At 41.2% G+C, this 25,362-nt stretch overlaps 2 protein-coding genes across 5 annotated transcripts in view; one reads left to right on the plus strand and one right to left on the minus strand.

Moving 5' to 3' along the window:
- Window positions 1-6,022, plus strand: part of LOC137277422 (uncharacterized protein KIAA0825-like) — a 48,325-nt gene extending 42,303 nt beyond the window's left edge. The window contains exons 20-24 of the mRNA XM_067809142.1: window positions 1,796-1,937; window positions 2,373-2,475; window positions 2,777-2,880; window positions 3,230-3,432; window positions 4,138-6,022. Coding sequence (XP_067665243.1) covers window positions 1,796-1,937; window positions 2,373-2,475; window positions 2,777-2,880; window positions 3,230-3,432; window positions 4,138-4,323 — 738 coding nt within the window. The 3' untranslated portion in view covers window positions 4,324-6,022. The remainder of the gene's footprint in view (window positions 1-1,795; window positions 1,938-2,372; window positions 2,476-2,776; window positions 2,881-3,229; window positions 3,433-4,137) is intronic.
- Window positions 6,023-6,525: 503 nt separating this feature from the next.
- Window positions 6,526-25,065, minus strand: LOC137279191 (polypeptide N-acetylgalactosaminyltransferase 1-like). Of its 4 annotated transcripts, XM_067811683.1 has the most exons (12): window positions 22,461-22,537; window positions 18,990-19,081; window positions 18,220-18,699; window positions 17,830-17,996; window positions 16,406-16,583; window positions 13,039-13,239; window positions 11,842-11,959; window positions 9,279-9,467; window positions 8,567-8,701; window positions 8,354-8,458; window positions 7,127-7,261; window positions 6,526-6,676 (listed from the first exon to the last, which is right to left on the minus strand). In XM_067811683.1, exons 3-12 carry the CDS (start codon window positions 18,603-18,605, stop codon window positions 6,542-6,544), a joined length of 1,749 nt encoding a protein of 582 aa, XP_067667784.1. In that variant the 5' UTR covers window positions 18,606-18,699; window positions 18,990-19,081; window positions 22,461-22,537; the 3' UTR covers window positions 6,526-6,541. The 4 variants fall into 4 exon arrangements, with proteins under 4 accessions (XP_067667784.1, XP_067667785.1, XP_067667782.1 ...); XM_067811684.1 differs by lacking the exons at window positions 18,990-19,081; window positions 22,461-22,537 and adding an exon at window positions 25,013-25,065; XM_067811681.1 differs by lacking the exon at window positions 18,990-19,081 and having other exon boundaries at window positions 22,461-22,614.
- Between the last annotated feature and the right edge of the window lie 297 nt (window positions 25,066-25,362).

Below are 25,362 nucleotides of genomic sequence, written 5' to 3' on the forward strand. Positions count from 1 at the left end.
TCCTTTGATTTCTTTAAGACTCATGGTCTGTATCAAATGAACACAAAGGATGTGGGGGTACCCATCTGTTCTGCTGGTACAGTGGAGGGAAGGCTGGGTTGCCGGCTAGGGGTATGTGTCCCTCTGAGGGGTTGAACGCTCACTTGGTCAGGGCAGTGGCCACTTCAAAGGCATATGAATCGGTACTGCCTGTTCAAGAGATATGCTCTGTCGCTGTTTGGAGCCAGCCCAGCACTTTTATGTGGCACTTTATTAGCTTGATACACACCCGTGACAGAGCACGTTTTAGCCTATCTGTTCTCTCCAGTGGACAGTGTCCTGACATCCTGACCGAGTGAGTGTTGGTTATCTGGACTGATGACCCTGTTTTCAATTGCGTATAATTGATACATCCGCTTTGACAAATCCCACTACTTTCAATTCTCTTGTCAATTTATATGTCAGTTGTGGGTTGCTTTTTTTTTTACCTTAAGGTGCTTTTTATTGATTTCACTATATAGGCAGGGTATTCACTTTCCCACTATGTGCAAGATCAGTTGCTTTATTTATGAGGTCAGTTCTTAGTACCTCCCTGTCAGTTACCTCCCATAATGCCTTTCACGGAAGCTTCGGGACAGGTCACAGGTGAGTGTTATGACGTAAGGTAATTTTTACAATTATGATCACTATTTATTGGTACTGTGCTGGAATTCTCTCCTCCCTGACCTCTGATCTTTGGGAGTCTGAGTTAATGCATACATGTACCCCAAGGACGATCTCTATTGAAAAGAATTAGACAAACCTGTAGAGGTTTCCAATTCTTTGCAGAGAATCGTCCAAGGGATAGGGGCATCCACCTCCCCACAGGTCTGTTCACTGAAGGAAGGAATGATGATACAGGCTTTTAGATGCTCACCTGGTTGGCTGCACATGCGTAGCAGACGGGTGACTCCACGTGGTGAGGGTCCGTAATAATGAACAAAAAGGACTTTCTGTTTATTGTACAATATTTTATTAAAGCATTGATGAAACTGTCACATGGCATTTTCAGCAGCAGAAAATGCATATATGTACCCCAAGGACAATCCTCTTTGAAGAATTATAAACCTCTACAGGTTTGTATAAATTTTGTTGACAGCCTACACCGGATGATTATGCAGACATTTTACGTATCTTGTGTGTGACCAAAAAGTAAAGTGTAGTGAATATGTTATAAATATTTGATTTTTCCTTAGCTGCAAGGGACATTGCCATATCTGTGACAAACACTTCTTGTATCATTACTTATCTTGAATTTCATTAAAGCAATATTGAAAATACATCATGTCCTCCTATGGACTTATTCCATATCAGTGTTGAAAACTCACATCATGAAAAAGTCACCCAAAACCTAAAGAATGGTCAAAAGTCAAAGGCCATTTTGTGTCATTGTTCTGAGCAAGATTACCCATAGATGCATGAATGTTGAAATGTTTCTAGTTCTTGCAGCGGTACCAATTCTACACATTTCCTCATGTCGGCGTATCTGTCAAAGGTCATGTTCATCATTGACTTTTCTATGAAATGTGGTTGTTTGTCTTTTACCTTTACCTTTTTAATTTTGTGGCTTGTCAAGGTTAAAAAAGCCTTGAATGAAAGTGTTTGGACGAAACAGAAATGGTGCTGTTATGGGACTTTAGATAATTGTGGCAATCGGGTTACTTCTGGTCATGCCCATACCTTCAAACAGGTTTGGTTTATGTGTGTGGTAGTGAATGCCTGTGTCTGTCTGCATTTTCCCAGTATTTTAATTTAATTATTGTCTGTCTGTATCCAGCTGATTGCAGCCAGTCTGAAGAGTAAGCTTAAGGACACAGAGTACCTGGAGAAAGCTGTTGGGCTCAGCTTCCACCCTGAAATGCTGAAGCAGATGAGCTCTCTAGCCGAGTGTGTGTACTATGTCTTGGCCATAGGCAGATGTAAGTTTCGGGGACAGATGTGGACATATTTCAGTTACTTGGGAGATGTGCTTGAGATATATATAGTAAAGCTCATTGTCAAATGGTAAAGATTTGTTGTTGATATGGTCATGCATCTTGTGTATGATACACACCATTTTTGGAATGTGTTAAGGAAATTTAATATTTTACATGCAGATAATGATTTCTATATATACCGGTATTATGCCACAAAGTGTGCATTGAAGAGATTGACAGTTGATACAGCATGTTAGCACCAAGCATCAGGTCTGTTTACAGGGGTAAAAAAAAGATTCAATATACCTGACAGCCAGGGGACAATGAAATGTCTTTGTGTTTGGTAAGATCCAACCTTTCTTGATGCTGTCCCTTCAATAGCAATAACTCAACAAGGGACTGCAAGTGCCTGTCATGAAAACATATGTATTGTTTCAGCTAAAAGCCAGAACACCCCTAAATTAGCTTCCAAGTTCTGCAAGTCCCACAAGGAATGGATGGCTCAGAAGTTCCATGTAATCACAAGTCACTTCACGAATGAGTGAGTTTCTGATCCTACTCTACCTGTGTTAAGTTCATTGATTGATTTTAGCAGTAGAAAGCAGATCAGTATTTATATCACCTTCGGATGAACAAAAGGAGTTTATTTCTTTGCTTTTTGTCTGCCATCTACTCATTATAGAAAGATGTTGTTTAAACCCACTTTATACCTTGTCTCTCTGTAAGGGATAACAATGGTATTTCATGCATCACATCGGTGTACTGTTGGCTGATTGATTACATGCAGGAGGCTAGTCAACATGACATTCTCGGTTTCCATAGTCATGCTGATTTCTTTGCAGTATCTTCTGTATGCCAGACAGTGATATCCTAGAGGGCGCCACCACTTCATACAGTGATGATGTGTTCACAGCTATGGCCAGCAGTACTATTGATGCAGCCACAGGTGAATACCCTATATCTCCATCTCCTGCAATTCTGTTATCAGTCACACAATACAGGACACAACCAACACTATAACCTTCCCATTAGTTCTCAGCCTGAGACGATTACATTTTTAAGGATAGCTAAAAATGTAATAATGGTAGTCCTTGCAGAAAGTTGCCTTTGTGGGATGCAATGGTGAACCAGTTTTCAATGATTCAAAATTCTTTGACTTAGAGCACAGTATATTTGACAATAGTTATACAGTAAATGTATGTATCTGATACCAGCTTGACTAAAGGACAGATAGCCAGATACTGTTTGTTTGTGTGCCGAGACATTAGTTGTGCCAGTGTTGTTGGTTGTTGCAGGCCTGTATGACCTACAGACAGTTCACAACATGGTTCACAACAATGGAGAGTGGCTGCTGCAGCAAATGGACGTCAAGCCAGTTATCAGCAGGGAGGGAGCAGACCCAGTCCAAAACTTCACTTTCAACATCACAAAGCCAAAACCTAAAGCCTTCATCCCAGTCAAGGAGTTCTGTCGGCTTGGGGATTGTGTCTTTGATCAGGTAGGAAAGGCACAACATGTCTCTGATCTGGTATTTCTTGTGGTACATTTTAAGGTGCTTGATATGTTTTTGTTGTTGAATCCATCTGTATGTATGATAGTATGGTTTTATGATGCATTTTAGCAATATTCCAGCAATATCACGGCAGGGGACACCAGAAATGAGTAGCAATGACAGTCATCTGAGTCTTTGTGGGAGATGCAGGATGAGTTGGAACTCATGCTATCAACCACTAGGTCCATTTTGCACAAAGCGATCCAAGCAATGAGACATGTCTCTGTTAGATTTTTGGAAGTTTTCATTTGTCAGTGTGGGTCATCGACTATTTTTGAACATGCTGCTGTGATACAGTTCACTCACTCATTGTCCTCTTGACAACAATATCCTCAGGACAGCAGAGTAGTGTAGTGGTAAAATGTCAGCCCTGACTGGTTTGGGTTTCATTTTCTTACACACTATATTTGAAGACATATTCCTTTTTCCCATGCCAATATATAATGTGGATGACTGCTACATGTAGTTTAAACCTAAGTTACTTGCTGCCATCACATTTAGGTGAGACGTTGTAGATGACAGTGCACACTGATGTCTATCTGACTTGGTAGATCGCAGCAAGAGGCTGTTTTGTAACAGTGCTCTGTGTAGTGATTCTAACAAAGTTGAATGAAATCGTTGTATACTGTCATTGTTGAACTGTACTTCCAGGACTACCTCATCCACTTCCCCTTCAAGTGGTCTGAGATGCTGCAGAGTGACTTGGGCTTGAGTGAGCATGGGTTTCGCTCCCTCCTGTTCCACCGTCAGGAGATGCAGGATGGGGCCTTCTTGGAGGACGTGGAGAAGAAACCAGTGGAAGTCCTTAAGGCAAAGTTTGACTCCGAAACAATTTGATCACCTGCAGTGTTTTATGTTTGAAATCTGAAAATAGGTTTTATGAAAGCCATTGAAGGCAGTGTTTAAATTCAGCAGAGTACAATCTATTGTTTTAGTTTGTAAGCACACACACATGCACCTTTTAATGACAGTATGAGACAATCATGATGAAACATCAGCTTCCTGATCTTTGTAAGTGTTCAGTCTACCCTATCACCAGTACCCTATTATTTCCTTGCCTGTGAATCACTCATATTCTGATATGTCTTTGGCATCCAGTATCATCCTTTTGTGCTCACCTACCCACTACTTCATATTTTTTTGACAATCCACTACCCTCACAAATGTTTGTACCACCTACCTACATCCATTATTCTGGTAGTGTCTAGGAAATACATGCATCGATCACAAGTATCAAGTTATTAGTGACCGACCACCTTATGTATTCTGGCATATTGTAACTACTGGTGTCATTCCGGCAAGCCGGATGACGTCTCGTACCCCTCTTGTGGCCATGTTCACGGCTGGGTCCTGTCTAAGGCCCAACGGGCATGGAGATAAAAATTGTCTAGTACTTTTATCAAGGAAAGAAAACTCTGAATTTCCAAACATGGCTCTTAGAATATCCAACATCCCATGGACAAAACAACAATACGGTCATTACTATTGCATATATGTTTTATTGTTGAAATGTGTTCTTCCTTAAGCTCAAAGTTTATGTTTGAATTGTGCTTGGTTTAGTTTAGTGCAGTTTCCAAGTTCAACGATTCCACCATTTTAATGGTTTGAAATGCGTTTTGGTACTCACGATTTGATTGGTTTGCCACGATTCTTGGCTATGATGGCGTACGAGAGGGGTACGAATCTTCTTGTAGGTCACGAAAAGAGATGAGTAGTTACGAATGTGTATTCTGGGGCAGCTGCTGTTGTTTGATAAGAAGAGACAAAACTGGAGTGTTAGAAGTGACTTATCTCAAAGAGTCGCTGCCTCCAGACATGCAAAAAAAAAGTGTCATTGTTGTTGACACTGCACTGTTTGACTGTAAATCTTCCTCTGTGTATCAGCATTTTGTCAGTGCATTATTCCCTTACAAGCATTTATTTATTCAAAGCGTAATTGTGATCCTTTTTTGTGAGTAGCTGTTGCTCTTTTACTGTCAGGTTACCATGTTATATTGTACTGGGAGAAGACCAATGATTGTCCCTTGTCGTGTTTTGTTATCATTCATGGTACAAGACCAGTGAGTATCCCTTGTCGCTTACTGTTGTCTCCACTGGTGGAAGACCAGTGAGTGTCTGTGGTCATTCCCTGTTGTTCATTGTGCCCCCATTGTTTCCCATGAAATAATCATAGTCCAAGCATATGATATCATAGACAAAAAAATGTACCCAACATGTCAAGATCTGCTTGAGCACAAATCTACTTGAATTAGTATGACGAAACTGTGATATAGTTTACAGTGTATAGGGAGCATGGTGCAAAGCAGTTCATTCTGTACACATGTATGTTCTGTAGTTGCTGGCTTCATCAGGAAGCACATTTGCTTAGCTTCACTGTTATTGTTTGCCGTCCAAACCCCTGTCCACAAGCTATTTTACACATAATTGTTCTTTGTTTTTTTGTTGGAATGTTTTATCCTTACCACACATATTGTTATCACTCATAATTTATGTTTACAACACAACCTTACACAATAAAAAGTGAACAGTACTTGAACATTAACTTCTGTTGTCATTCCTAGTGGGAATCTGTCTTCAGCAGCCATTCTTTGTAAGAGATGACTTAATGGATCGATTTGACAGACTATGTTTCTGGCTATCTGTTTCTGGCTGATAGCATGTCAACATACTGCCTCGGTTAGGATTGCTGCTTATGATCTATACCAATGTCTTGACTTGTTAAAGGTGTTGATATTGATGCACTGAATTAATTATTTCTGACCACAAACTTAAACAAAAAAATAAACATTTATCAAAGTGTTTGCCATTATTTCCATGGTGTCAGCATGGATATGGTGCTAACGATTTGAACCCATGAACACATGTTTCTGGGACATGAACATGACATGAACATGACATGTATACTGTATAGAGAATTATAGCATGCTTGAAAACTGGGCCACGAGGTCATACTCAGGAGATATATGGTACACACTGACTCCTGTAGATTGTGGTAGATTGTGACTATTAATATGGTTATTTCATCAGGTCTGTAACACATCTGAATTGAATGTCTTTATTGCGGCTCATACATGTAATGAGTGAAGATCCACTTCTGAGATTCATCGTCTGGGAAACAAGCATTCATGATTAGTCCCTGATCGTCCATCCCAAGACAGAGTTGACTGGCCTTGTGCTGCAGCATGCCACCCTGGAGTAAAGGATATAGAGTATGACAGCCACAACAACTGCAGCTGTGGTCATTAATGGGCATGGGACTGTCCACTGACTCTCGTATATCTCCTCAACCCCATCCAGGTCTGTGGTTCAGCCGTGTAGAAGGATCTGTATAGCAGACTATCAACATGCTACGGTTACAGTTTTTACTGTCCTACGATGACAGTTTTGTTTTTCGTTCGAAATGTATTGATTATAATGTTGATATCAATCGAATTGTTCTCATTCCGATATGGCTGCAATATTGCCGATGTAGTTAAATATTAACTCACTCACGGACTATGGGTACACTCTTGTTACTGGAAGCAAGCACAGCTGGCAAAGACAAGATATGCAATTGTGCTATTTGCTGAAATAATTTTACCAAGCTAAGTTTTCCATTTTGAAGTGAGTTATGACAGTTATGTTATTCTTGTATACAGACCTTCACGTGAGACCACTTGTCCTTTGATCCAATGAGACAGTCTTCCAACATGGGGTGCCCCCCTACCTGCAACTCCTTCACCACCACACACTGTAGGGAGGTGCGCAACAACCCATCTGTCGTCCATGTGAAACCCTGCAGACGGCAGATTAAACACTTGAATGCACATTTTACTGTGCATCAAACACATGAGCCCATACTTTATCCATACAGGTATCCATGAAGATTTCGGTGTAGAATAGGTTTTCAGCAACCAATGCTTGCCACAAGAGGCGACTATGCTTGTCATATGAGGCGACTAATAAGATCAGATGGTCAGGCTCACAGACGTGGTTGACACGTCATCGGTTCCCAATTGTGCAGATCGTTGCTCGTGTTGTTGATCACTGAATTGTTTGGTCCAGACTCGACTATTTACAGACCATCGCCATATAGCTGGAGTATTGCTGAGTGTGGCGTAAAACTAAACTGACTGACTCACTGTCCACATAGAACAAGCTGTATGGATAACTTCTTATATTCGTGAGAGCGACGTTTTGATACAGATTCCTGTACCTTTGTCAAGCATACTCTTGACAACATTGCAAGAATCTGTATCGAAACGTCGCTGTCATGAATATAAGAAGTTATCCAAAAAGTTTGTTCTATATTATACTTCCAAATTTCAAAAATGCCACTCAAAGAAACCATACTTTATCCTACATCAATCGTGTGAACCCATACTTTATCCCACATCAAACACGTGAACACAGAAAAAACACAAGATGGCACAAACACAACCTCCCGAGATGCCTAGATGATACTTGAACTAAACTAGTGTGTGCGGTCACAGTTTCCGGACTAACAGAACATGCATCATGCCTGCTTCACTGACCCCCACGTGGACCACCGACGCGTGGGATTTGTGATTATTGCCTGGATGTAGTATATGAGGTTCAAATCAGATTAAATTGTTCGGATACCCAGTGGACGTACACCTCACGTGTGTGAGCATCATGTTCTCCACAAATAGCCGTGCATGAACGTGTACGTGAAAATTGGCAATAACGCCCATGAAATTGAGAAGATGTCTGAATGTATGTATGCACTCAAAGATGAATTATTTTATTTCTGAACGTTTTAGTGAACTTCACGTGAAACACAGTTACTTGTTTAGCGTCCATACATACATAGTGAACCTACTTGATTGTGATTAAAGGTATCGTGTTTGGGTGTGGGTGAACTCACCTGTGTAGCATAGTGAAAGTGACACTGTTCTGCAAACAGCGGCTGTGCTGCTTGAAATAAGTACTGGTGGTTGTCCAGGCAACGGTTTGAAGCAGGATTCCTAGCCTAGGAATGTACAGAAATACAGTGGTGGAGAGTATATAAGTAGCACAGTTTTTAATTGCACTCATACATCGTAAGATTTAGATAGTTATTCTATCTCCATATACTTACCGACCCCCATGCCACCGCATTCTTATCATAGACGTTGAGTTCCGGCCAGTGATTCTCCAGGAACCATGTGAAACTCTTGCATCCTAGCCGTTCCTTTATGGCCAGACGTTCACTCAGATCTCCGACATTCATAGACTGCAGATCAGACACATTGATGCTGGTACACAATCTCAGATCATCAAGGTAACAACAGCGGAACCGGGATAACTAAGGACTCAACGTTGCGGCATAATTATTGGCGTAAAACTTACAGCGAAATAGAAATAACGTCAATGTCATAATTTAGAAAAAACACCAAAAACTGTACGAGCAGTGTTAAGCCAGACTCAAGCCCTGGCTGAAATGAAATAAAAGTCAGGTAACATTGAAGCTATCTTTCAATGGAATTTGCGAAGGACATTCAACGGGGGCAGGACAGTCAAGAAGAAATGCAGTGAGCTTACCTTGGACGTACGGATATCTGGACCCATTTCCACCGACGGATCTATGATAGCAGCAAACCTGGGTCTAGATTTCCGAAGCTCTCTTGGCGTTAAGATAGTCGTAAGTTAATGTTAATGAATGGCACTTACGACTGTCTTAGCGCTAAGAGAGCTTCGAAAATCTAGGCTTTAGTATGGGAGTCACGGTCACCTAAAATCGCTGGAGTGTACAAGTGATCCTTATGCATAGAAGCCTTACTACAAGTTGAAACCCGAGGATCGCAACTCACCTCCATCTCAGGGAAGTAATCGTAGATGAACTTCTTGTAGGGAGGATCTACCCACACGTCTACCGCCCGCTTGTAGTTGAACACCTCTGTCTCTCGGCGACCCCCCGGGAACTTGTAGGGCTGGACTCGGGCGATGTGGCCTACCTTGCTGCATGGCAGATGCACGAGCCGCCCGCCGCACATCCACACCTGTACAATCAGCATCCTGGTTATCGCATGACTGTCCTTCAGCAACCCATGCTTGTCGTAAGAGGGGGTTAACGGGATTGGTTGATGCATGTCATTGTTTCTTAGATGTGTAGATAAATGTCCATAATATCAGGCACTGAACAGTCCATACTGTATTATGTACACACCACCTTCATATTAATGGACCCCGTGCCAGAACGGATCATCAGCAACCCATGCTTGTAGTAAGAGGCGACTAATGTGGACAAACCGAAACATGGGTCTCATTTAGAAGATAGTGTGGTTTGTTTAATTTCCGGGATTCACTGGAATTCAACATAAGCAAATTTAGTTTAAAACCGACGGCGTTTATCTTCTAAATATATGTCGAGGTTTAGGCTGCATACCTTAACTTAGAAATCACAGACTGCCACTGTTTGATGAGGTCGTAAAAGGATTCAAAATGCATCTGGCTCACTGGTTACACCTGTTATGTGTTTTTTTGCACTTATTCAGTATAGTTCTGTAACGCACAATGCGCTTGATGTTATATCAAGTCCGTATCAGACCGCCAAATTTTTCTAGGTGCGGAGCCTCGTTTTGAGATTGAGAAGTTTCTGTTTGACAGAGCTCGCTGTACGGCAGAGCACGCCGAACGTCGTGTTTGCAAAGATAAGCAGAAGCGTAGTGTAGCAATATACGTTAGTGCTTAGACGTATCAAATCATACTGAATCAGATTTTATTATGTATCCAGTTAATTGAAACAAATCCGGACTGGTTATCGCACTAAGTTACGCAACAGGACGGAACCCAGTCAACAGGAAACAAGACTGTTCAGTCATCAATGTTTTGACTTGTGGGTTTGATTCAGGCTCGCTGACGTGGTTGGCACACGTCATCGTATCCCAGTTGCGTAAATCAATGATGAAGGTTGTTGATCACTGGATGGTCTGGTCCAGATTCGATTATTTACAGACCGCCGCCATATAGCTGGAATATTGTTTAGTTTGGTGTTTTTCAATAGTAGTCCAAGGCTGTCTGTCACAACGAAAATTGTGGTTATTTTAATCAATAATAAACCGGCTTTTGTTTCTAAACATAAAATATTTCATGTTTGAAAAGGTGTTTACTATGACAGGTATTAGAGGATACTCCTTTCAATGCATTCTCTGTACATGAACAACCTTCTCTATATGGTGTAGAGGCTGTACTTTGCTAACAGTTCTCTTTGTACTTCAAGCGCATGTCGACGCGATTTTTCTATGAAGTCTCACTCTGCGTTGCACGTACACTTTCGTATGCAGAAGACCCAGTTTGCTCCACACTATGCAGGTGCGATACACCCTGTGAATTACTCTGTACACCATGTGGTAGTTCTATAGACTATAAATTCTTTCTACAGCCTTAAGCGTATATCTTTCTATAAAATAAAGGCCGTCTTCACACACTGACCGGTATCAATCCTTGTACTATCGGTGCTTACATCATACTGTAGGGACTACCTCACAAACTACAAAGGACATTCTGTTTAATTCTGCAGATATTAAGTATTGACATACGCGAGGACGACACCTCCATTCAAAGTGAGTGAGTGAACGAGTCACAATTCGTTGTATTACTTTATATTGAACTTCACTCTGATGTGTATCCCTTACCATCGTCGATATTTTCAGGGTATATGTTCCGATGAATCTCCGCTGTACCCTGGATGCATCTACGGTTATGGCTAGATAATGGTTTTACGTCCTTTTATTATTTGCTGGCTCCGCGTTTTCGGCTTAGCCAATCAGCTACGCCGCCTTTATAGTCGTGATTGTCAGTGTCAGCAAAGTTAGCGTTCGTAGTGCGACTCAGGTTTGGGGGAATCATACAGACAAATCGACAGGTCCGAAACTTTGATAAAATACATATAAGAACTCCCTCTACCTCCTTCAGAGTACCCTGCATGATTTGTGTTGCGAAGTCTAATCGTTTACATAATTTAAGAAGCTTAACTTCCCAGCGTAGAAAGACTAAAAACTAGTCTCTGAAATGAACATATTTTACTGAAAAAAGTTCATAGTAATATAATATAATATAATATAATATAATATAATATAATATAATATAATATAATATAATATAATATAATATAATGAAATGGAGCCCTGAGACTTCATTCAAGGGCTGCGCACCACTGCACCCCTTCTGGATCTGCCTGTGCGCCCCATCAACTATGAATTACTCTCCATGTTCTGTTAAAGAGTATTTGTAGTATCTGTTATATATATGTACACACCACCTTTCTTATGCTGGCAAAAACGTAACTTCACGACACATACAGGCCCTCTACAATACCCGCTATATGTAGGACTATTATCCTGCTGGAAGTCACTCACAACTCAGCATGCGTACCCGCCAGGCAATCTCCAGGTTCTCGCCTCCCCAAACCTTCATTTTCTCATCAAAGCCGCCGATTTCCGCGAAGTACGTTTTGTCCACGGCATAAGCCGTACCCACCATCACCGAGCCTCTGAAAGGATTCATAACGTATATAGTGTTGTATATATCTGGTGTCACCATCACCCACCCCCTGCAAGGATATAAGTTCATAATGTATATAGTGTTGCATATATCTGGTGTCACTATCACCCATTCCCTGCAAAGACATAAGTTCATAATGTGTATAGTGGTGTATATATCAAGTGTCACCATCACCCATCCTCTCCATACTATATATTTTTCATAACGCATACGCATGCAGTCTGAAGTGTTGTATATATCAGGAGTCGCTGCCAGAAGACAAAACCTACAAATGTATCAAGAGTTTGAAATGACTACATATGGTAAAGTATCACTAACAGGCATTTTTTAAATACTCAGTGGCACGGTTAACGTAAAATCCTGAGCCGCTTGTTAAACACGAGCACACTCCGATTTTGATGGGTTAGTAATAATTAATTGTACTACCACACACGATAACTAAACAAACCAACAGGAATAACGAATATTACACACACATATGGACAGCTAACTTTCTTCTGATGGGAGCAGTTCAATCGAGAAGGCCAAACCTAGGCATCAACATTTATTCCCTTAGACATTTGCAGGTATTCCTTGACAGTGTGTTACATCACGACATCCAAAGGTATTCCTCGTGTCACACCAAGACATCTACATATATTCCTCATGTCACACCAAGATACCGGTAGGACCCGTTTCATATCAAGACACCCACAAGATGTACCCTTATCGTAGCAAATACAGCGACTTTCACACAACTCACACAAGAATCCTCTTGTGAATTTACCACAACAGAATTTTGTTTATATGATTTCAGATCATTAATTCAATTTTGAGAAACAGACCAGAAAATATACATTAAATATCTATCAATCACTCAATCGAGATATATATAGATAACATATCACCACAAATTATGGATACTCGTCAAAATATAAGCTCCTTCTCCAAACGTTCGTAGCCCTAAAGATTCGTAACTTTGATCGTAGCCAATGTCTTAAAAATGGGCTTACGAAGTTCGAAAGGTTACGAACGTTTCGAGAATAGCCTGGCTGGGACGTGTCCCTCCATCTGGAGGAGTAAACGTACGGTTTCGGGCTGTGGTTTCCTTCTCCATAATGGTCAGGTCGGAAGAAGGTCTCAAAGAAGATAAGTCTCCAGTCAAAGCCGTAGCGTGTGACGTAGTTTTCATGCCACGTGTATTGCATAGTTTCCGCCTGTATGTAGTCCAGTGTTCCGAGTGCCACCGTTTTCCGGTCCTTCTTTATCTCTGTCAACAGGGGCTGAAGCCTGGCGGAGTAAGGAGCAGTTACACAATACGGTACACAACAGAGGACATGGACAATCAGAAACAGGACACGCATGGGACTTGGCACACAGGACAAAAAGCCGGATTCCACATCACTGAACCACACACAAGTACAGTTTAAAAAACAACAACAACAACAACAACAACAACATATTTTGGGCTTGTTACGTGCATGGTGCGTAAAATTAGCCAATTGCTAGTTTTATTTCATATGAAGATACACCTTTGGAAGATATGTTCATTGTTTATGAACGTATGTACAAACGCCTTCTTTGGGTATGCTATGACCGGATTTGCAGTGATTTCCATGCATGATTACACAATTTTAAAAATAGTAAATACTTTATCACTGAGTATTTCCATTGCATTCCTTTTATTCATAACATTAATGGAATATCCGATTCCTTTCCAAGCTTACCGCGATTGAAATATGTTTCCTTATCGAAATGTGTTTATGCTTAAAGGTCACATGCAACAAAAAAAATCAAACATAATTAAAACACATTTATCACTTATTCAAGACACATAACATACATTGCTGCTTTAAAAAATAAAAAATAAACAAAATTAAAAGCGTACAATCGCGATTCAAAAGTGTTCTATTTTGTACTTGGGCTTACTTCCCCCGAAACAAAGCCCTCGGGAGACCGAACCCAGTCATAGCGGGTGGATATGCACTCAGGTGTAATGACGGCTTCTGATTGGCTGTTTCATTTGCTGATATGCTGAGGGTTCATTGTGTGTACAGAAAGATGATCTGTTTGATGGGCATTTTAGAAGCATAGCCAGTCACAAGAAAGAAAGATTCTTTATGGATAACAACTTCTTTTTGTGTACTTGATGCGTTGTTTCAGTATGGATTCATATACTGTTGTCAAACAAAATCATATACACTAAAAGAAATCGTTATCCATGAAGAATGTATATAGAGATGTTGGGTTTGGAAAATACATGATCTCTGAATTTGCGCTCGATCCAGTCAAAAATCATGTCAGTAGAGATGGTAAACTACTGCGTGGCTGGAATCTGTCATTCGTCCAAGTACAAAGCAGGACTTGAAAGTGACAAGAATTTGCACCAGTTTCCGTCAGATCCAGTCATCCGAAAAAAATTAATGTAGTTTGTGCAGACATAAAAACATGTCATGTGTATCACACGTGCCTAATTACATAATGTGGCAGACACGGGACTCGGGTGCACGAGTCATAAATCAACTTATTTTCTCTATGTCGTATAGTCAGATAGTTGTTAAGTTCAAATTGCATGTGGTCAATGATTGAAGCTGTGTATTGCATGTTGTCTTTAGCAGACAGGCAGGCAGACATATGTGTGTGAATAAACCAGACATTGAGCTTTCTCTGTGACAGAGGCTGCTTACCACAATTACGTATTTTTTCGTAACGAGTAGATTATATACTTGTTTGTGTACACACTCAAGGTTAGACTACTGCTCACGACCTCTGACGCTGGGTTGTTTCTAGCTCCGCGAACCTATCGTCCATAACGCATGCGCAGCACAGATGTTGAAACCAGTTTTCCCCCCAACGCTGGGGGGAATTTAGTGAAACGTTTGAACTCCGATTTCGCGGGCTTTTTTTTCATCGCGTTTTTTTCAACTTTATAGGTTGAATTGGCATTTTTTATGATTTGTTTTTGGAAGTGCATACCAAAAGGTACCAGAATCTGCAAAGCTGTGTTTTACGTTGCATGTGACCTTTAACAAAATTATGCATGATCCCGGATATTAAGGGTATGTATTTGAACACTTTTTCTTATGATCATGCGACCTGTACTTACTGAGGAGGGTCATAGGCAGTTCAACGTTTTGAAATATAACATTCACATTGATCTATTTTGTGGATACTGATACGTTTGCATTAAGCGTCACATACCATGGCTTTTCGCTTCTGTATATTACTGTCTGGCGGAGAGCTCACGAATACGTGATTGCTACACGTAGTCAGTAACAAAACATTTGGAAATATATTTTTTGTTCGCAAGATGAAAAAGCTGCATTTAGCAATTACAGTTTTCCTAAATTGAAAACTATGTGAGTCCTGGTATAACAAATGCTCAGCTTATATGGATGATTAATGTATGACTACATCAACAACTTCATATACACTCTTCTTCCTGTACGTTCACTGTCGGCCGCGAATCGTTTCAGGACAGCTGATGCGGCAATCTGCTTTTGCACGTTCTCAAGTTGAATATATAGCTGCAACTAGCGTATAAACCGCATTCATTGTACTTGTTTTACTCAATAAAAAATCACATTTACTTAATTAAAAAATTGGGAGTACAGAAAACGCGTCAAAATCACATAAAACCCAATAGGTTTATAATACCTAGCGTACATTACTCAATTAACTAAACTGGCTTGCGTGTTATTCGTCGTGGCGCACAAATTCTACAACAGCATTAGCTAATGGTAGCGATGCCTATATATACATATACTACTATAGCCGTAGCCACTGTCCGCGGTTTAGTCTAATAGTCACATGACTTCCATGTTGAGCATTTAGAAATGGCTGCCAAATGTTTGGCAATATGGCAATTACGAAAAACCTTTTAGTCTACTGAGATGCATTTGTATTTATATATCTAGTAGAGTTAAGCATCCGATAGGTGAGTCTGTAAAAGTACTCAATTCTTTTAACTAGTGGGAGTATACAAAATGATAGTTGCTCTTAAAAATACAATTACTTATGCATAAACAGACACGGGAGTAAATAGCCCGTTGCTTGCAAAATTATCTGGATTTCTGGTAACGTGCTACCAGCATCCCAATATGGCGGCAGGTAGACCGCTCTTCGATTATCTCCCCCGAATTAGCAGTTTTCCACGAGTATACAATCAAAATTATTTATCACACCGGTAAATCTTGATGGTGCAAATCCATTGAATGCATTGAATTTACTTATTAATGCCCATGTGTTGAAGAAAAAGCATTTTACAATCGCGCGAGGATGTGGATAACTCTCGTTACCAGCATCACCTTGGGTACAGTGTCACTGAAGCTAGGAAATAATCAAGAATGTAGGTGTCCGTTAACTTGATAGACCTGGAGGACAAAACATTTCAGCACACACGATAAATCGGGATGATGAAGTTCGACGAGGTCGAACCCGTAGAAACGTTACTAACCAGTCGATGTTTACTTCCATGTGACTGTCAAATATGACAATAACGTCACCCTTGGCCATCTTCCATCCCATCTGTCGAGCCTTGATGAGACCCATTCTCCCGGGCATGCGCACAACTCGTACCAGACCTTCCGGGAACTTCTCAGACACGTATGTGCTTAAATTGCCCTTAAGTTCTGCTGAAAACAACAAACACCTTAAGGCATTAGTAAATATTCCGCCAAAGGTTGCCTGATTTCCGACTGGTTAATAATGACGTTTATGGGTCGCGGTTATGTTGCATTATTGCGTTCGTAAGAAGGTCACGGCACCGTCAATAAGGCATCGATGACAAACACGTACACTTGGTCCAGTTAAGCAAAGTCATACTTGGCGGTCGTGTAGTTTGGAACCAGCACTGGGCCTTGAATGTACGCTTGTCACCGGAAATCTAGTACCGGAAGTAAGCTGAGTCCCGTCTCACTCTCCTACCCAGAGTTCCATGACTTAGCATAACATCACTGCCTCAGGCTAATTTGCATATCACGTGATCGGACTTTTCTCTTGTTTGTAAACGAGTGCGTGTATTCGTAAGTATGTTGAGACTGGCACAACGCAAGCGATTCGGCGAGGTTTTCATATTATTTTACAGTTACGTAAATATTCTTCTGCAACTACGTTAATAAGGTTTATGACAATACATATTTATATTTCAAACCGGCTACATCGTTTCTTCTCCATAAGGCTTCGATGACAGCACGTTGAGCCGTACAAGCCATGTAAACAAAGGATCTCTGTGCAAATAGAAATAGTGTTACGCGTTATAGGCTAATTGTTCAGTGAAACTGAACCATTTTAACAAAGATGTTTAATTAGATGTGTAGACTCATTAAAAATTAAACAGTTATGCAGTTTGCACATTATATTGCATGAACTGTGTAAAATGTGAGGAATCGTCACATCTTTCTGGCCTGTGGCAGAGATACTATGCTGGTTCGCCGCATTGAACTTTCGTATAGCAAGCTGGTGCGCGCAAAGGGAACCGGGAAGCAGCGTAGTACCGGAAGTTACAGGTCATGTTGCCTTATAGATGTCACTGATGCCTTATTGCTCCCAACATTTGTGTTTGTAAGTTATTCAATAGTCAACCTGGCATATTCATTCATAAGAATTTAGGTTTTGCGTTCATGGAACCATGCGGATGCGTACCTTTGCTGCATTAACGCAAACAACTCAACTATGTCAACTCAAGCTTACATGTTCCAATTAATTCACCCTCTAATTCATTCACTCGTTCATTGTCAACTGACACATGCTACCATCAACACACACATGCTAACGTCAACCCACACTTGCTACCGTCAACTCACATGTCCCTGTCAATTCATCCGTCACTGTCAATTCACACATGCTATCGTCAACTCACACATGCTATTGTCAACTCACACATGCTACTGTCATCATCCAGCAGCAGAATCTCCTGCAGCAGGTGCCTGGGCGTCCTGTTGATGATGCTGTAAACAGTCCTCAGCAGGATGGAGGGCCACTCGTTGTGGAAGGGGATGATAATAGAGGCAGTGGGGAGGTCGTGGTCGTAGGAGATTCCCTGGCATCTACACAAACAAATAAGCAAACATAGGGACCCTTTTAGAATAAGCTGTACACAATACATACAAACGAAAAAATATGCAAGGGACATATAAATTCACGTACGTGTGTTTGTGTGTGTGTGTGTCTGTCTGTCTGTGTGTGTGTCTGTGTGTGTGTCTGCGTCTGTGTCTGTGTCTGTGTGTAATGTCCATAGAAACAATTTTTCTGATGAAAGAAAATTCTTACTCTTGGAACCTTGAGTCCGGCACAATCCTGTTGAGAGGAATCCTGTCACTTGCAAGGGTATTCACTCGATGGGTTTCGAGAACATTTCGAACCTTCTCCATGTCATCGGACTCGAACGCAACGCCCCGCCCATTTTCCCCCACCGCTAAGGGGTCGTTTTTTCCATAATTATCAATTAAGGGATTTCCAGTTTTCAAATCGGAATTTTTTCTGAATTCTTCGGCGGTTATCATACGTCTTTTCAACACATCTGAAATAACACGAATATTTGGTATGTTTGATATGTCTGTCAGTCCCGTCTGTAGGACGCCTCTCATGACGTACACAGACAGCAGAACCAGCACCACGAACAAGCACGTCACGATGTAGCGCTCTGACAGACGCATCGTTAATCTGCTTCTTCAATGTGTCGCGTGATGTCTAGTAGTCACAACAATATCCCAAACGTAATGGGCAACTTCTGGCTCTGTGACACAGCATCTGAAATTCAGGGAACGATACGCTATCATGACATGCTTTCCGGGTAGGAAAACCTGTACCTATCATTGTCTATTGTTATTTGATCATGAACATGTTTGGACTTTGTATTTTGTAACGATTTTCAATTGAACCTTTGTTTATAGTTTCTTTAGTTCGTTCTCATCCAACAACACTGTGTGGTCCATTTCCGGTTTGCCCTGTCTTGATATTGCCGACTCATTGCAAAGAGAAAGCTAAACCAACACTCACCAACTCCTCCAAGTTTCAACAATAATCCTTAACACACAAACCTTAAACTTTCTGGTCTGCCTTTCACCCGTGTGATATGTATGATGGTGGGTAAATGATTCCAACTTGATACGGCGTTTCGCAAGGGCCAGTCCTAGGTCCATAATATTAGTTCTTTACTAAATGCAAAATCACTGCGATGTATAGAATACGTTTTTATTCCTAAGCGTCAGTCTTGTTATTGAACAACAAACTATACAACTTAAACATGACAACCGACGTGATAAAATGCAGCATCCGGAAGCAGCACCAAATCACTTGATGGATCAATCAGTCAGTCAGCCATACGCACTTTCTATTGCTGTAACTGTGCATGGTGAATATAGCTTAGACTATACACTGGGGATACACTACCATTAGAGATATATTAGGTCACTGCGGACATTCCGTTATCGCAGTTATAACATACGACAAAACCCTTTCCATAAATAAATATAGGAAGTGCCTGCTTGAAACCTTTCAGGTATATAGGGACACAAGAACAAAACAAAATACGAACACGGACAATTCATATTTTACTTTGCAGTGACAAAATCACAACTGTGGACCACATGTGGAGTTGTCACACATACGCTATATTTTATGACAAATATACTAGAAATTTCACCACATGCACAAAGGTTAGTCGGTCTCGACTGCCGATAAACAAGGCAAACGCCATGTATCCTGGGTTTGTTTAGTTGCGATAGCCGGATCTTCGAAAGGTCCATCAGCGGGTCCACACTTTATTCGTGATCGATATGCATATCAGCTGGAAATTATGGCAGTTGCCATTCGGCAGTCATTAGTGTGGCGATCGTCAGACAGCCCGGTTGGCAAATGGTCGAGGGTCACACACAGACTAACACAAAGCATCCTCAATTTATCCCTTGGGTCCAATCCTAGTCATACTGTCACGTGTCGCATGTCCTGCATCCTGCGCCTCATCCACAATGAAACGCTTCAGTGGCCAGCAGGTCATTGTGTAAATGTGACCGCTGACCTGCACATGACTCACATGACTTTCATTTAATTTGTACTAACAGCAGGATCATTATATACAGATATAGTCTACGTAGCACAAGGAATGTATAAAACACACCATGACAAACCCCGCGCCACGCTGACATACATGTTGGTCTGTAGCCAGTGTAAAAAGTCACTTCACCCTTCATATTTGCATCGCACGGTTATTCTGTGACCGACGTACCGTTATATGATAATTGCATGTATACACATAGAAAAACGCGTCGCAAAAACAATGATTTTCAACTTACGTGTAACCATTCCTATTCAGGTCAGTATTATGTTTGTTTGGTAATTGTGACCCTTCGGGAACACCATACATCGATGTTGATAAGCAAATACCTATCCTCCTCACCTGACAAGTACTAATAGATGGCACGTCTTTGGAATTCGGCCTGCCGATATGTCATTGACGGCTATTGCATGGCATGTTAGTTGCCATCCATTGCCCATCGGCCAGAAAACATCATGACATTGATGACGTTAAAGATACTCAGCATTCAGGTTGATCTAGAGTGACAGCTCTTTGTGAGGATTACGGCCCTTCTCAAAATTAAAAGATTCATGTCATGTTGTACTGGATGCATGGACTAGCCCTCTATTATTAAAAAGAACCGTGTAACCGATATTTCATTGAATTAAGTATTATATGACGGTAGAAATGTGTCTCGTCTTGATTTCATTATCCTATCAATGTTCTCTAGAAGACGTTTTGGTATAAAGACATTAGATCTACTTTAGCGCTCGCGCCTCGCACTATTTAGGGGTCAGTTACTGAATTACCAGACAAAAGTCCATGGATGTGAAGTCCATTTCTAGTGACCATGCAATGCCATGATATTGAGGGGAGTATTGCTAATATTGCTAAATTCAGTGAGCCGATGATGTCAGCAGGACTCCTGTTCCAAGTCCAAGGGAGTCTGTTCACGTTCCTGTGGGATCGGATGGTGCACGCGGTCTCAGCTGATGATCAAAATGATCCAAGAGATGTTCAATAGGATTCATGTCTAGACGTTAACGTTGTGCAGGTATTCTTGAACAATACTGGCGATGTGCGTCATCAGTCTGCACAGTGACTTGTCATGTTTGTCGTGGAATAAGGGCACAAGAAAAGGACTCAACACTTCATCACACTATCGCTGGTCATTCAGATTTCCTCAAATTTCACCCCATATCAGAATTTCCCCTTTCTTGAACGCTGTTTGGCGCCAGTCGCTCTCCGTATGTCGAAAAACTCACCATCGTTTTGGAACCGCCTTTCATAAGTAAAGATCACTCTCTCCCAGTCACGTCGCTGCCACCACGTAGAGTTTGTCAAGCCCATTCCAGGGAAGAAGTATTAGGAGTCTACCAGCCATACCTAGTCGAAGGACTGTTCGTCCCAGTTCTGTCGCCGCTGTTGACACCGCCGTCACGAATCTGTTCCGGATGTAAGGTCTTTCGCTGGTGTCGTGACTCTTGGTCTTCCTGATTTGGGGCGGTCTTGGGTCTTACCTGCTTGTACCGATTTATCAATTTGCTAATGTGGCCTGGCTGCAATGGACGGTTCTTGCCAGCTGTCGTTGTGAAGCCCCATATTGGCAGATCGCGTTTACGTATGTCTTGGTATATTCCTGCTGACTCCTGCATACTTGCACTGTCCACCACTGGTATTCATGCCACAATCATGAACGTGTATTCATACACTCAATCACATTTGCGTTCTGAAAAATGCACGATTCGTACGTAGTTTCTGTGCTGTTATTTAGTTATGGAGACCATGTTGTGTTTCGGCTAAAGTTTCCTGCTTTCGTTCAAACCTGTACCAGCGTTTTTGTTTTTTACACAATTACTTTAAAGTGATAACGTCCATTTTGCCGGGTAGTTAGTGACTAAGGAATGCCGTCATTAACCATATGCTCCACTTTCGTGAACAAGTTTAAACATGCCAAAATTTAGGGGATGTTCTAAGATCCCAGCCTTATTCATCTAATAGACCATGAACTAGTTCAGTAATTAAACAGCCACAACACCCTTTTCATAATCATTAGATCTTCATGCAAAATGCCGAGTCTAGTGTATGGTATCGAACATGACATGGCGAGTCTTCACGATTCTACTACGACTAGAAGATCCCAGTTGCTCAGATGGGATATCTTCTAGCGATAAAATGTGCGTTATGTGGGTGGGTGAAGTCCATGTGCTTTCCTATTCGATAAATAAATTCGGGTATTTGTGTGTATCTTGCTCCTGTAAACAAATCAGGGTGTTGCTGGGTCATCCACCCGTAAGGATTGGGTTTAGAATTTGTCTTCAGAAACTCAAGCTTGGGGCAAGAGGTGACTCAGGTGGATCAAAGAACATGATGGTATACCAATGGTTTTAACAAACACCTACTGCGTCTTTTTGTACACTACAATTTACCAGTTGTGCCTGAGAAATGTAGATCTAAAATTAAGTGCGTTTAAATAACATATTTATATACTCACTTTTCAACTTGCTGCAGTTCATAAAGTTTCCAAGGCCTTATCCAGGCTTCCAGCCTTCTAGAGCAGACGATCAGCATGTCCCCCGTTCCCGATAACGCCTCTCTACCAGCTGTATGGTCTCACAACATTACACGTAACAAACAGGTCACTGATTAACTTAACTCTCTCCATTGTCGCATCTAATCTACGTGACGTCCGGTAGAGGTCGCCATGTTTTCATTTATACACACGAGAATAGTATGCGCATAGCACTCGACATTTAGTCTCTGGGAATATGACAAAACAGCCAGTGGTCGTCACTGCTTCTTCTGTCATACAGTCATACATGATAGATCTGTTTTGTCGCAGGGTTTATAGTACTATGACAAGGGCTCATACTCATACCTAAACACTGCCGTAGTGTAATACATGATATTTTTTGGATTTGGAAAGTGTAACATTTGACCATTTTGTATGTAGTGTTGTGTATGCCTTGACGTAGTAAGAAGTACTGTAAGTAGTAGCAACAGTAGTAACACCAGTAATCCTAGGAGCAGCTGGAGTAGTAATAGTAGCAGCAGGAGTAGTAGCCGTAATCCTAGCAGTAGCTGACGTAGTAGCAGCAGCAGTAGTAGCCGTAATCCTAGCAGTAACTGATGTAGTAATAGTAGTAGCTGCAGTAGCAGCCGTAATCCTATCAGTAGCTGACGTAGTAGCAGTAGTAGCAGCAGTAGTAGCCGTAATCCTAGCAGTAGCTGACGTAGTAGCAGCAGTAGCAGCAGTAGCAGCAGTAATCCTAGCAGTAGCTGACGTGGTAGCAGCAGTAGCAGCAGTAATCCTAGCAGTAACTGACGTAGTAGCAGCAGTAGCAGCAGTAATCCTAGCAGTAGCTGACGTAGTAGCAGTAGTAGCAGCAGTAGCAGCAATAATCCTAGCAGTAGCTGATGTAGTAGCAGCAGTAGCAGCAGTAATCCTAGCAGTAGCTGACGTAGTAGCAGCAGTAGCAGCAGTAATCCTAGCAGTAGCTGAAGCAGAAGTAGCACGACGACCGGACGCTTCAACTGCGAGGCTACCCCGCCGGCCCCATTGTGTCAGAATGGTTACTACTCACCTGATGATGCTTTGGACGTATCGACGTATGTGCTTTTGAATGTTCTAGTTTTGTTTCTGTGACCCTTCATATTGTAATCGGTTTCGCGGATGGAACTTGGTCAGAGATGAGTTATTAGTTTTTATCACGAAGCACAAAGCCTTACAAAATCCTTAATCTCTCACCAGTTTCACGACACTGATGTTATCTGTCATGGTAGAATGGATATAGCCTGTGGAATGATTGGAAATGTCACATGGTCCGGGCTAAGTTGCATGTATTGGATATAGTTTGCGGGGAAGATGACTGTAGAAAGAGCAGCAAAATGGTAACCGCTGAAATGTTTCAACGCGTAATTTCACATTGACAACGTTATAAAATCCACTTGTTCTATGCCTTAGAAATATCCAGATCACTAACTTTTGCTCTGTAATACAGGAACTGGGGTTTCTGAAGCGTCGGCTACAGTCCCTGACTCCATTCTACTTCTAAAGTATGATTTGTTAATCTTATTGACCGTCAATAAAGGTTGATATATGTTGGATATATTACCAAATCGTCGACACTCTAAATATAACAATAACACTCTAAACAAAACCAAAACTCGAACAAAAGACAAATGAAACCAAAAACAACAAAATCTATATAAGTGTTGTAACAAATAAAACATCGAACTGTCTCTGTTATGTGTAATAATTTTAATTCGAGCGAATCAGAACATTCTAGTAAAATGTTGTGAAGAGATGCCCCTGACTGTAGTCCCCGTAGTTTATGCATGATATTGAGAAGGGCCCGATACCCGGCATTCATTCAAGAAAGTTCTTTGTAAAGTCAGGAGCAAAAAGAAAATAAACTCTTTTTATTTTGAATTTTTGGCAAAGTTGTTCAAGTTAGAAAAATCACTTTAGGCCGAAACGGTTCGCCCACGCACTAATCATGCTCCCAATTCCATGACTGACACTTCCATCTGTGATCTGCGCAATTCCGCAATGCCGCAAAAGGCGACTAAGCTTGTCGTAAGAGACGACTAACGGGACTTGTTTACACATGTCATCGGTTCCCAAATGCGTAGATCGATGCTCAGGTTGTTGATTACTGGATTGTTTGGTCCAGACTCGATTATTTACAAACCGTCGCAATATAGCTGGAATATTGCTGACTGCGGCGTAAAACTAAACTCACTCACTCACTCACTCGCTTTTAGAATGCTGATAACATTGTATGGAACCCTGGAAGGGGCATAAAAATACATAACTATTTCAAGTGGAATCGTTAGATCAGCCAGGTGTTTATTCAAGGTTCTATGGTGTGAACCATAGATATATAGAGATGTTGTAAGTGGGGACCACACAATGAAATGTAATAACAATTAAACAAGTACCCACACAGGTTTTAATTGTAGTTACTGAAACACACAACTGAATGAAGTAAAAAGACAATCCAAGTATAACAAGAGTAAAAAAATCATAAAATATTAATTTACCTTTCCGATCTGAAGTCTGTCGAATGTTTCTGCTTCTTACTACACATATATATGCTGTGTCACGATGGGTATGAGAGGGTGTGAAACAGGTCACACTTCACAACCCTCTTCATTGTTGTCACACGACTGTCACGTTGTCGCACTGGCGACCTGTATGGGTAACGCATCGGTTTCTGTGATGTAAAAAGTCCACACCTTTCATTTTCTTGGGTGTCATGCTAACGTTGACTGCAGCCCGTACCCATTTAAACTAATTCACTTGTTTATTGGAGCTATCGTCTAGCTACATCAGTTTAATTCACCCTGTAGGGATTTCACCAACCGACTGTCAGCGATATATTTGTCAAGGG

This window comes from Haliotis asinina, chromosome 3 (assembly GCF_037392515.1).
Source record: "Haliotis asinina isolate JCU_RB_2024 chromosome 3, JCU_Hal_asi_v2, whole genome shotgun sequence".
NCBI classification, from domain to species: domain Eukaryota; kingdom Metazoa; phylum Mollusca; class Gastropoda; order Lepetellida; family Haliotidae; genus Haliotis; species Haliotis asinina.

Excerpts from the sequence above, each read along its gene's own strand:
- LOC137279191 (XM_067811684.1), bottom strand. The coding sequence starts at position 18,605 with ATGCGTCTGTCAGAGCGCTACATCGTGACGTGCTTGTTCGTGGTGCTG. Across the intron at positions 17,997-18,219 it reads CCGGACTCAAGGTTCCAAGA|ATGCCAGGGAATCTCCTACG; the intron begins GTAAGAATTTTC and ends TTGTTTGTGTAG. Across the intron at positions 11,960-13,038 it reads GGAAACCACAGCCCGAAACC|AGGCTCGGTGATGGTGGGTA; the intron begins GTACGTTTACTC and ends GAATCCTTTCAG.